The 13,547-nt window shown below is 43.0% G+C and overlaps 1 protein-coding gene across 7 annotated transcripts in view; it reads left to right on the forward strand.

Annotated features, from left to right (window-relative positions):
- Positions 1-13,547, forward strand: part of atp8a2 (ATPase phospholipid transporting 8A2) — a 792,435-nt gene that overhangs the window by 370,663 nt on the left and 408,225 nt on the right. For all 7 annotated transcript variants that reach the window (XM_038818743.1, XM_038818747.1, XM_038818746.1 and 4 more), the window contains 2 exons: positions 2,055-2,193; positions 10,723-10,787. In XM_038818743.1, coding sequence (XP_038674671.1) covers positions 2,055-2,193; positions 10,723-10,787 — 204 coding nt within the window. The remainder of the gene's footprint in view (positions 1-2,054; positions 2,194-10,722; positions 10,788-13,547) is intronic.

Below are 13,547 nucleotides of genomic sequence, written 5' to 3' on the forward strand. Positions count from 1 at the left end.
TTTTGCTGAAAAATGAGACATGCTGTCAAATATTTTTGTCTTGCACTCATCAGCACAGCTGCAAGCATGCCAAATTTCAAAGCAAACAACAATTTAAACTGAGAGAGAATAGGGGTGCTGATTGATTGATTTGCAAATGGGCTTTGGTAGGTTGAGGCATTGCCATGGTGACCTCACCAGGGAGCTATTGACCCAATCCTTCTGTTTATTCAAAGAAGGTTCAATGTTTGGGCATATTTCTTTAGTCTACAGTGGACAGGTCCCTGCACATTAATGTCTAGCAAGCTACATTGTGAGCCCAACTGATAATTGTAATTGTTAGTGTGATTCTGAGCACATCCAGGTTGTTCGGTAAGTTCTGCCCAATAATAGAATCACATCTAATGTTAGACATTATTTTCTGAGCTTTAGAAACACAAATGGCTGAGTAGGGTCAGTATTCTGCAAATTGTGAACAACTGATGGGTGGTGGTGTTTCATATGATTCACCAGACATTGGAACGTATGACCTACATATCTGGCATCATGCTGGTACTAAAATTCATGTACCACATTACGCATTTGTGTGGTTTGTCTTTATGGCAGCATCCTGTTACTGGAAAACACCCCACGTGTTGCCACTTCATAGTAGGAGTACGAAAACGGCTAGCGTCAGCCATTGCTGGAATTTTTGCGATATTTTACCCTTGCAGAGTAATTTGAGATAGAAGGGACACCTTGCAGGTCCGAAAGGGGTGGCCATACAGTTCGCTTTGAGAAACAGTGAAGCTAGCCATCTCATGCTGCTACCACGTGGTGACAGCACAAGTGATATTTTCCACAAACCAAATGCTGCTGTCAAGCCAAAAGACATTCTGTCTACCGTACAAACATATAAATCATAGAATCATAGAATTTACAGTGCAGAAGGAGGCCATTCGGCCCATCGAGTCTGCACCGGCCCTTGGAAAGAGGACCCTACTCTAGCCCACACCTGCACTCTATCTGCGTAACTCAGTAACCCCACTTAACATTTTTGATTTTTGGACACTGAGGGCAATTTGGAATGACCAATCCACCTAGCCTGCACATGTTTGGACTGTGGGAGGAACTGGAGCACCTGGAGGAAACCCACGCAGACATGGGGAGAACATGCAGACTCCACTCAGACAGTGACCCAAGCCGGGAATCGAACCTGGGATCTTGGAGCTGTGAAGCAACTGTGCTAACCACTGTGCTGCCATGCTGCCCTGATGTGGCATATAAATTGCAGTGCCCAAAGGCAGCACTGTGGTGCAGTGGTGAGCACTGCAGTCTCATGGTGCCGAGGTCCCAGGCTCGATCCCGGCTCTGGGTCACTGTCCGTGTGGAGTTTGCACATTCCCCCCTCTCTGCGTGGGTTTCGCACTCACAACCCAAAGATGTGCAGGGTAGGTGGATTGGCCACACTAAATTGCTCCTTAATTTAAAACAATAAACTAAAAAAGTAAATTACAGTGCCAGTGTGATACAAAGTACATATGTCCCAACGATGGTGAATTGTGTCAAACAACAATGGGCAGAGTGTTGAGTGTACCCAACAAGACCGTGCTTGCAAAACTCATAACATAATGGCGAACATTAGATGTAATTCTGCAATTGGAAAGCATGTGCTGAACAATCCCAAGTGTGCTAGGAATTACACTAACAACCAATTTAAGAATTTCCGTTAGGCTCACAGTATATCTCACTTATGCTTGATATAGAAGCTACATATATTCATGTGCAGGCAAAAGGAATATGTACAGACATGCATCTTTTTGAATAAACAAAAGCATGGAGGACAATCGATACTTAATGCAATCACAATGGAAATGTCCTGGCCAATCAGAGTCAATCTTCCAACAAGTCAATCAGCACTCTTTTTCTTATGCAGTATAAATTGTTGTTCCCTTGAAATTTGGCTTTCTTATGTATCTCCTGAAGCGTGAAAGAGGAAAAGCTTTGACAGCATGTTTCTTTTTTCAGAAATACTCAGGTTCTGTTTTCCAAGAGACTATCTGTGTAATAAATTTTCTCATGAACCTATTTTTCAGAATCTGTTGCTCCTTGGAGCAACTGCCATTGAAGATCGTCTTCAAAATGGAGTACCTGAAACCATAGCAACACTATTGAAAGCTGAAATCAAAATATGGGTCCTGACAGGCGACAAACAGGAAACTGCAATCAATATTGGTGTGTCTACCTTCTATTTCACATACACTAGTTTTTTTAATGCCAAACATGTCAATAAAATCGTAATATAAAATCCATATATTACATTTGTATATTCTAAATTCCTGGGTATATTTGAAATAAAGTTCAAGATTAGATAGGGTGAACTATGAAGACACAGATGGCAAAATTGCTTTGACTAGATGCTTTGTTTCCTGGATTACAGAATGAGGGGAAACCCAATTGAAATTATTTTGACTATACTCATGAAAATGAATTTAGGTAAATACAATCCTGTACAGAGTCGAAAATTTCAAGTGCACATGAATAAACTGTGATTGATCTAGGCAGAAGTGAACAATCTAGGAACAGTTTGCATGTTGTTTCCAATCAAGTCAATACCTCTATCCGAAAGCATTTTTTGATCAGTCATGCCCGAAATGACTTGCAAACTTGGTATGATGTGTTCAGTAACCACGTCAGATCAAATGAGTCAACAACAAGTGGAAAGATGGTGGGGGAAATGGGGATTCTCAATAAAGTTCATAGCTGGGACTTCTGGTGGCGCAATGTCGGGGAAAGATGTGCACGAGGTGGCTCCTGCTAGAGTACTGCACTTTTTGCCCTTTTCTCTCAGTTTCAGTGGGTATTTTCATTTGCAATCCTACATAATTAATGGGTTAAGGATCCTATATGTCTGAAATGTCCAGATACATTAGGGAAAGAAGGTGGTGAGTGGAAGTTTGTTGATGGAATTGGAGGCCTCTCAGAACTCGCCAACAGCTAAAATGGCAGAGCCAGACTCTAGGGCTCCGGCAACTCCTCTAACAACTGAGGTGCTTCTGAGTACCTTGGCGAAGGAATTTGATAAACACTGGCGGATTGTGTCGGAGGACCTACAGAAATGGATGAAGGAGACCTTGGCCCCATCCGAGTGGCTCTGGAGAAGACCAGTGAAATGGTGAAAGCCCGTGGAGCCACGATAAAAGATATGGAAGTGGCCCTTTCAAGACACAGTGATTGCCTCACTGGGAGCAGAGATGTCTTTGGTGGCCAAAGCGAACAGATCATTGAAGGCCAAGGTAATGATTCAGAGAATCGGTCCAGGAGGCAAAATATTCGAATTGTGAGACTGTTGGAGGGGATGGAAGGCTCAATGCCCAAGGGAGTACTTTGCATAGAAGAAGATGTGAAGATTGTGGGGGAGGGTAGTTTCATGCCCCTCCTGAGTTCGCCGAGCCCACTGTACACTCTGGCAGAGGCCTCGTCCTGAGGATCCATCACATGCAGTAATATTGAAGTTCCATAGCTTCAAAGAGAAAGAGCGTGCTCAGAGATGGGCAAAGGAGCAATGTGACTTCAAATCGGAAGGCCATGCCAGCAGGTTTTACCAAGACGTGGGAGCAGAGCTGGCGAAGAAAAGGCTGCATCCAACAAAACCAAGGCCGCCCGTACAAAAGTGAAGTCCGGTTCGGTGAGGTGTATCTGGCACGGCTTGGAGTGACTTTCAAGGGAAGTGACTATTTATTTGACGTGCCAGGAGAGGCAGACTTCTTTGTTAAGAACCATGGGTTGGGCGCGGTATGATTGAGTGGGTGTTGGGGACATTGAATTGTCGCATTGTTGGGATTCCATGTTTATTTTTGTATTTTCTTGTTCTTATTGGGGTTGAATTTTTCCAGTTTTGGCTTAGGTTTGGGATTTAGTTTTACGTGGGGTTCTGTTCTGATTGTTAGGAAAAAATATAACTCCCTGTGGAGCGGAATGCTTTATAAGGTTTTAGAATTTTGTTGTTTGTAACCATTTTTCTTAACTCTTATTGGGAGCCTCCCTGTTAACCTAAGAGTTAGCTAACCAAAGCTGTGTTGACGGGTTGGCTGCAGCTCATTATAGTAGTTTTTTAGACAATGAGATTAGAGTTCTTGTTTTGTTCAGGTTTGTTAGAAGTTGATTTTTATTGTTTGTGCTTGTCTTGCTTCTATTTGTATGCATATTTAGGTGTGGTAGCATACGATGGCAAGGGGGGTGAAGGGGATGTTGATAGCTATCTGACGGTATCTGCATTTTTTCTTTGTTTCGTCTTGGGATTTGGTGTGGTGGCCATCTTTGGTGCACCTGGTTGCTATGTGTTTTATGTATCTTTTGGGTTATCACTCTCTTGGTGGAAATGGCTGTGTCACATGAGGTAGATATTAGGAAATTGGGTCCAGAAATTAGACTCCAATGTAGCCGGCAATTTAGGCATTAAGCAGACTGAGGGGGAAAAAGATGTGCTAGAACAGAGTCAGAGGGATACACACATGCCTGCCGAGTTGCATTGTCCCAGTTAGACTTAAACCTGTTAGTGGGAATACCCCAGATCCATTGTTCTTCAAGCCACTCCTGTCTAACCAGCCATTACAGTGTCTGATGGTTTCTTGGTCCGTCAATGGGAGGTTAGTTGCACAGCAATAGCACAGTTCTGTTCTTTTGTATAAATGGGAGTGGGCAATCAACAACCACGATGACGCTGATGATTCAAGCCTGGAAACCCCAGCAGAGAACCTTTGTTTGAGGGGTTGGGCGGAGCTTAGAGAGAGAGAGAGAAGGAATGCTATGTTGAACAGGTGCAAGAGAAGGTTTTGGAAATTGACTGAGAAGGTCATGAAAGTTGCCACTGAGGCAGGCTTTGGAAATAAAGATTCAGAGCGTATGTCTCTACCAGAAGAAAAATAGTGTCGTAAACGCAAGTATTGCCTTTGTCTGCTTTTGAAAGTGGTATGAGATCAGCATGTTCAGTTACAGTGTTGTTTACTGGAAACAGGTGTGTTAAGGTTAAGAAACTGCATGTAATCTGTTATTGTTACGGTTGAAGGTTAAAATTTTAAATGTTGTTTTCTTTTCTTTTCTTTTAATAAAGTTTATTTATAAAATAACCAAGCTCTAGTTCTTGTATTATCACTCCTGGAACAAGTCGATCCTTCTGCTCTTTCTGTCTTAAAACTTTAAAAAGTTACGGTTCTGGTTCAGCCTCTTAGCCATTGCTCAGAGCTGACCAGGCATCTGGAACAAATTGGGGGCTTGTGACTGGAATACTTGCATATAATTCCTTGTTTGGCTTGGATTCATCGGACGTAAGGGCAGTGAGTGTGTGGATTGATTGCATTCTTTCCGGGTTTGGAATATTGAATAAGGAGTGAATGGAAATGGCCCTTATGGTTGCAAAGGATGTCCATGAGTTGAAAGAAATCACTCCGGAGAGTTTAAATGGGGAATCGAGGGGCGGCATGGTGGCGTAGTGGTTTGCACTGCTGCCTCATGGAGCCAGGGACCCGGGTTTGATCCCGGCCCTGGGTCTACGTCGGTTTCACCCCTACGAAGATGTGCAGGGTAGGTGGATTGGCCATGCTAAATTGCCCCCAATGGAAAAAAAATGTTTAAAAATAATAATAAATAAAAGGGGAATTGAATGCAAAGCTGTTGAGTTTGGCAGAGAAACTGCAGGTAGCCTTGCCAAAAGGGGCAAAGAAGGCAGAGATAATATAAACTAAGGTTCAATATTTAAACTTACCAGTAACACAGTCTAACCCGTTAGAATTAGCTCAAATCCAATTAAAAATGAAAGAATTGGAAATGAAGCAAAAACAAGAGAGAAATGGAGATGGCAAATGAAGCCAAAGAAAAAGATAGCGTTTTTCAAATGAAAAGGAAGAACATTGAAATGGAAAGGGAAAGATTAGCCAAGCAGGAGAGAGAGAGAGTGGCAATGGCAGAAACTAAGGAAAGCGAGAGATTTTGAACTTCAGAAACTAGTACTGCAATGAGAGCAAGGTTGAAGTTAAAGGCAGGAGCTGAGGAAGGTCTAGAGGAAGAAGAAATACTCCCCAGTCACGAGTTCAGTCGAGGAATTATTATTTTGGAGGAATTTAAAGATTCACTTCCTGCAGTAATGAGAACTCACATGGAAGATCAGAGGGTTAAAACGACTAGACAGGCTGCAGAAATGGCTGACTATTTTGAATTGGTTCATGAAGCAAAGTTTAGTGTCCAAACATCAATTTCCATCTGTGAAGGATAGAAACTGGGGACAAGAGAATTTCACAGGGGGTCTATGTAGAGGAGGTGTAGTTGGTCAGTGTACCTCAGAGTAAAAAGGAAACCACTGATAGTATTAGAGAGATAAGATTTTAAAAATGTCATTGTCATAAAGTTGGACATGTGAAGTCGTAGTGTTGGTGGCTTAAGAAAAATACGGGGAAGACAGGCTTGGTAAAACAGGATAGGCCAATGAGGTTTATTAAAGTGGTAGAACAAACCATTGTCCCAGTGGAAGAGGTGCCACAGGGTGTACAACCAGTTTAGGGGCTGGTGGATACTTAGAAACCAGGGGCTGGATTCTTGTGTTTCAGGCTAAGTACCGTTGGAAAGGTTCACAATAGCAAAATTGGCGGGAACCCCTCACCGAATCCGGCACCTACCGGTGAGGGGCCAGAACCAGCACTGCGTGAAACTCCCGTGGACCGTGCCGTAAAGGGTTGGAGAATGGCCAGGTCCCAGGCCACGCATGCGCAAGGCTGACGACCAGCACTGGTCGCTCCATAAAGCGTTGCGGCGGCAGTGCATGAACCCTAACCCTCCAACCACGACCCCACAGCCCACCCCCTGGCCACCCCCCCACCAATCCCCCCAGCCCTAGCAGAAGCCTCCCCGGCCAGCGGCAGGGATCCCGGATGAGTGTGGCGGTGCTGGACACAGTGCACAGCTAGCGCGCCGGATTCCCGACAGCTGGGACCACACGTGGCTTGTGTTGTCAGGGACTCAACCCATTGGGGGCGGAGCATCATGGGTGGGCCGGCCAATGATGCGCCAACGGCGTTGAAATGGCGCGCGGCGCACACCATGATGATGCTGGTTTGGAGGGGGCAGAGCAAGGTGGACCGGCGTCAAACCCCCAGCCCTGATTCCATCGTCGGAATCCATTCTCCGCCCGATCGCTGATCACGATTCCGGCGCTGGGCTATGGAGAATCCAGCCCCAGACCTTTTGAAGGATTTTGTTTGTGAGGGCAAAATTTATTCATGTGTACAAACTTTAGTAGTCAAGGCAATTAAGATCTTATGGGATGCAGGAACAAGTTGGCTAATGTGTGTAAATGAGAAATAAAACCCTTTGACAGACTGAATGGAGAAAGGAAGGCTAAGAAGCAGCTGGCATGGGAACTTAATTTGGCAGGGGGCATCAGACAGAAGAGAAAACGAGTCTGGAAAGGCAGATTCAGAAAAAAGCTGAGATCCAGCATCAGATTGCACAAGAACTCCAACCTGCCAGCAATCATCTGCATGAGATCGAAGAGGAATGACAACAAAGGACAGAGCTACTCACAAGTTGTAATGAAAGAAACTGCAGGAACTGTGGAGCTCCAAGAGCAGCCAAATTCTTATCATAATAGTGATACAGGAAGTGATGACACTAGGATCTGGACAGGAGGAACAGATGAAAGGCTAAAACTTCTCTAAAATGTCTCATCATTTCACAGAGAGCATTGTCCCTTGTGGAATACGGAATCTGGAGGCTGAAGAGCTGGTACAAAAGTAGCCAGAATAGTCAGCACACTTTTCGACATGCAATGACCGGTGTTTGACACTGTCCAAATACACCAGCTGTTACCAATTGTTTTGGCTATCCTCAAAAAGAAGCAGGATCCAAAACCATTGATAAATATAACAAACTGATGATGAATCCTGCAGCAACGAGCAACAATCTGTCGTATAATCACGTGTAAAATTCTGCTGGTAAAGCCATCTGAATTATTGAAGAAGTTTGTGTCTATGGGGACTATCACTGAGACCACTGTTATGTCTTATAATACCAGGACTACTTGGACAGAACTAATGCATGACTGTGGTATGGGAAAAGACTACAACGGACTATATTCATGTGATTTTGCTTTTTAATTTATTTTTAATGATTTCCTTGCTTAAAAATTGTTTTTAAATGCTATGTACCGTATAGAATGTAAACTGTATATAATCTTAAGAAATGTTTAAAATTGAAAAGGGTTCAGAAAATGAAGCCATCTCTATATATTGACGGTTCATTTTCTCACTAGGAAGTGAGGTGTCACACGAGGGAGATAATTGGAAATTGGGTCCAGAAATGAGCAGGCAACTTACGGATTAAACAGATTGAGGGTAAAAATTCTGCTCGCACAGAATCAGGGGGATATGCCCACACCTGGCCAAATTTCATTGTCCCAGTCCGATTTAAACCCGTTAGTGGGAATACACAAGATGCCCCAGATCTATTGTTCTTCGGGACACTCCTGTCTGAACAACTATTAGCCCATTACAGAGCCTGATGGCCTCTGTCCGTCATTGAGAGGTTCATTGCATGTCAATAATATGGCTCTGTTCTTTTGTATAAATGGGTATGAGCGATCAAATAAACAAGATAACCCTGATGACTCCTAGCAAGGAAACCCTAGCAGAGAACTTAGCCACTGCTTGTTTTGTTTTTTTTTAATTTAGAGTACCCAATTCATTTTTTCCAATTAAAGGGCAATTTAGCGTGCCCTTCACCCCCACAACCCTACCCTGCACACCTTTGGGTTGTGGGGGTGAAACCCACGCAAACACGGGGAGAATTTGCAAACTCCACACGGACAGTGACCCAGAGCCGGGATCGAACCTGGGACCTCGGCGCCGTGAGGCAGCAGGGCTAAGCCACTGCACCACCGTGCTGCTTAGCCACTGCTGAGTGCTGACCAGGCATCAGTAACAGCTGACTCCGGACTGAGGGAGGGGGGGGGGGGGGGTAGTAGACCCCTAATTCGCTTAGTCACCTGCAACTTCAGGCCCAGTAGAATGCTGAGAATATTTGCTCACCTTAGGAGTTTAAATTCCGATGCGGTGGTGTTTTTGTAAGAGACTCATTTGCAGGGACAAGACAGGGCTGTGAACGGGGTAGGACAAGTGTTTCATTCGGGCTTCGATGGTAAGGCCAGGGGTGTGATAGTATTAATTAATAAAAGGGCTCAGTTTTCTGCCTCTAGGATCTTGGCCGACCCCAATGGCAGATATGTTATTTTCTGTGGCTCTTTAATGGGCACTCCTTTGGTTCTGGTTAATATCTGTTCACCAAATGGGGACAATATGAATTTTATTAATAATCTGCTGGCCTCCCTCCCCGATTTGCATTCACATCAGCTTATTTTGGGTGGGGAACTAAATTGTATTCTGAACCCGAGTCTGAAACGGTCCAATCCCAAATCTCTGACTCTATCAGGGGGGTTAGATCCTTGGTTCTTTTTACACCCAGGTGACAAAGATTTTTCATTTTTCTCACGTGCATCAAGTGTACTATTTTGTGGTGGATAGGTCTCTCCTCCCTTCTGTGGTGGCTGCTGAGTGTTGTGATTTCAGACCATGCACCGCACTTTGTTAATTTGACACTAGAGCTTGGCAGGCATAGTTCGGACTATTAAGATGAACGTACTCCCGAGATTTTTATTTATTTTTCAATGTCCCCCCATTTTTATCCCCAAGATGTTTTTTGTAAAAACAACAAATGAATGTCTTCCTTTATTTGGACGGGTAAGACTCCAAGGATCCGTGGGCCTTTTAGTCGGGGGCTTGGCTCTACCCAATTTATTGTTTTACTATTGGACAGCCAATATTCAGAAGATATAGTTGTTGTTCAGTGATCTTGATTCCAAATGGAGACAGATGGAAGTGAGTTCCTGCACTGTTTCTGGCCTTGTTACTGCATCATTGCCTTTCTCTCCGATAAGATTTTCCCTGAATCCAGTGGTGATGTCCACCCTGAAAGATTTGAAGCAGTTCAGGCAGCATTTTAAGCTTTGTTCCCTTTCTTCGCTAGCCCCCACCTGCAACAACTACTTTTTTTCTGCCAGCAAGTTTGGACACGACATTTGAGGCGGAGGGTTTGGAGATATGTTTGTGAGTTTGCCAGTTTTAAGGGATTGGTGGAGAAATTCCAACTGCCTGATTCCAGTCTTTTTAGGTACTTCCAGATTTGTGATTTTATTTGCGCAAGACTTTCCCCTTCTTTCCCTTGGCACCACCCTCTTCCCTATTGAGGAGGATTTTGCCTTCGGTTGGGTCTGAAGGTAGAACATTTTTGGGCACAGTTGGCCATATCTTCTCAGCAGAATATTCTCCACTGAATGAGGTGAGGATGAAATGGGAAGGTGAATTGGGTCCCATTCTGAATGGTGAGGTGTGGAGTGAAGATTTAACATGCCAGCTTCCTCATATGTATGGTTCAGTGCCAAGGTGAACAATGACTTTATCAGCTGAGCCATTAGAAGTTTTTAGTTGAAACTGCATTGATATGATAGTACTGAAAGTTGTTTCTTTGGTCCTGGTGACTTCCATCATAAGTAAACTAGGAGTCCTTTCCTTAGATATTTTTCAAAATATTCATACTTGTGCTTGAAATTTGGAGCGAAAAAGAAACGTAGTACAAGTATTATTCTGCGACTTTTGTAATTGTCAGTGTTGTGTTTAGGTTGTCTGTTTCAACTGGCACGCGCTTCTGTTCTTTTAACAGGTTATTCCTGCAAGCTGGTGTCCCAAAGTATGTCACTACTTATAGTGAATGAAGATTCTTTGGATGTAAGTCATTCCTTCTTTTCAAATCTTGTATTGATTATAAACCTTAAAATATGCATCTTTGTGAGCATCTTTCATTTAGCATCGTAAGCCTTTCCATCATTCAATGCCGACAACATTTCTCACCTGTCGGATTACTGAATAGGCACAGAAATTTTAATTGTCAATAAATTGTGATATAGTATTGTGCTTTTTCATTTAGCATTTCTTCTGTTACGACCAAGTGAGAAAGGATGAACTGGCTTCCCTCTAATCAATCTCCTTGGTTGGTCACAACAAATGTATAAGTTTCTTCTTTACAGTGATATGCCTTTTCCCACTTGGAATGTATTTAACTAAGCTGTGAGCAATAAGGAGCCAATCAAACAAGGTTTGAGTCAAAGAAAGAGCAAATTTATTAACTAAATGCGAGAATAATAATAAATGCAACATTAAGCATTTGGGCACAACATGCTGTCATTAGGGCTCAACATGCATGCATGCACACGTATTGGAAATGAGGGGTATAGAGTTCAGTTTTTTTAAAAGGTAAAAGAATATGTGTTTAGTTGTCCTTTGATTGTCCTTGAAGCGTAAGTTTTTTAACACTGTGGCTGATACAGGTTAGCTGGTTTCTTCGAAGCAGTCAGATAAAGCAGTTGTTGCAATTATTACGAGATCTTCTGCCAAAGACTTTCTGGACACTGCCTGTGTCTCTTGCAATCCTCTCTAGTGGCTGGCAACCTTACCTTGGGATACTTCACCCTTTAAGGATTTCCAAAAGGTTTTGGTGGAGTCTGTCTGTGATAGCCATTGTTTCAATGTCTAGTACTTTGCATTTTTAATGTCACTTCCTTCGAGAGTTCCGAACTTCGATGGGTATCTGGAATATAGGAACTGTCTCTCTCTTCACACTCCCCTGAGGGTGATTTGATGGTTTCTCACCTTCAACCTTGAATGGGGCCTTGCATTTTTAATCTTTATACTGTGTCTCCGTTTGAACTGCAAACGTTCCAGTTATTTTTTTTATATAAACATTTTATTGAGGTATTTTCGGTATAGTAACAACAACAAAATAAACAATATACATGAAACCATAAACATATTGCAAAAACCATTTACCGCTCGTACAGGTCCAGTTAGTTGAAAGTTTGAAAAAAATCATACTTTCTAAAATAAAGCTGCATAGCCTTGTAACATGTACCATCGTAGTAAATTAGGCAGTGTATCAATATGCCATAGAGGGAGGCTATAAGTGGATACTCAATACTTCTCTACATGCAGAGAAGGAAAAGGATTTAGCTTACACCTGATTTGGTGTCTAGTGGTTGATTCCAAATCTTCAGGTCTCACGTTTGAATCTCAGATTCGATATCTAGTTAGAATCACAGACCCTTCAGCAGTGCAGAGGCAGATTCTCTTTCCCACCTTTCTTCCCTGTCTTTTCTCAGTTCTTAAACTGAACCTTCATTATCATAAATATCATAGTGCAGAAGGAGGCCATTCGTCCCATCAAACCTGCATCAACCTCTGAAAGAGCACCCTACCTAGGCTCACTTCCCCACCCTAAACCCAGGGGCTGGTTTAGCACAGTGGGCTAAACAGTTGGCAGTAATGCAGAACAAGGCAGCAGCACGGGTTCAATTCCCATACCGGCCTCCCCAAGCAGGCACCGGAATGTTGTGACTAAGGGCTTTTCACAGTAACTTCATTGAAGCCTACTTGTGACAATAAGCGATTACTATTATTAATATTACATAACTCCACCTATCCTTTGGACACTAGAGGGCAACTTAACATGGCAAATGCACCTAACCTGCACATCTTTGGACTGTGGGAGGAGACTAGACACCTGAAGGAAACCCAAGCAGACACCGTGAGAATGTACAAACTCTACCTAGATACAGTAAGAAGTCTTACAACACCAGGTTAAAGTCCAACAGGTTTGTTTCAAACACGAGCTTTCCGAGCACGGCTCCTTCTTCAGGTGAACGCCGGCATCTCCACATCATGTCTACCTAGATAGTCATCCGAGGTCAGAATCGAACTGGGTCCCTGGTGTTGAGGCTGTGCCGTCCTTGTCTCACAAGAAGATACCAAATAGAAATGATGTACCTCCTTGCATTTAGAAGAGAAAGTAGGTGTACAAATCCTCAGTGGGCTGCTGTTAAGTAAAGAACAGCTGAGATAACAACAGAAGTTGCACCTCCCCCGCCCCCATTCCTCAGCAATGTGATGTGATGTAGGAATTGATTGGTGCTGGGTGTGTGGGAGAAATTAGGGGTAATAAAACCTGTAGGTTCTTTATTAGAAGGTAAATTTACTTAAATATAAATACAATGAAATGGCCTCAACAAATGCATTTTGTTGGAATCTAGATGAAGTTGACATTAGCGCACTCAGTCTTGGGAGGAGGTAGAATGTTGGTAACTATTAGGATTAATTTCACCATTTTTGGTCATGGTGAAATTGGTGTGACTTTGTTGCCCTTCTAATACATCTGACAAGGAAGTGGTTTAAGGATAGGATATAAGAGCTATATGAATGAACAAAAAATTGATCATTTGATACCAAAAATAAATAAACACACGGGTCAATAAAGTAGATACTTTGGCCAAGAATATAAAAATATCTTGTTCGTGCTTTATGGTGTTCATAAATTGTTATGTTGTAAAGTTGGGTGAAGAGTCACTGTACACATAATTATATCTTGACTGACAGGTTAGCCAGTATAATCGCTGTCTGAGCAGTCAGTGACTGAGATAGGTGCAGATAAAGCTCCAA

Source organism: Scyliorhinus canicula, chromosome 14 (genome assembly GCF_902713615.1).
Source record: "Scyliorhinus canicula chromosome 14, sScyCan1.1, whole genome shotgun sequence".
NCBI lineage: Eukaryota > Metazoa > Chordata > Chondrichthyes > Carcharhiniformes > Scyliorhinidae > Scyliorhinus > Scyliorhinus canicula.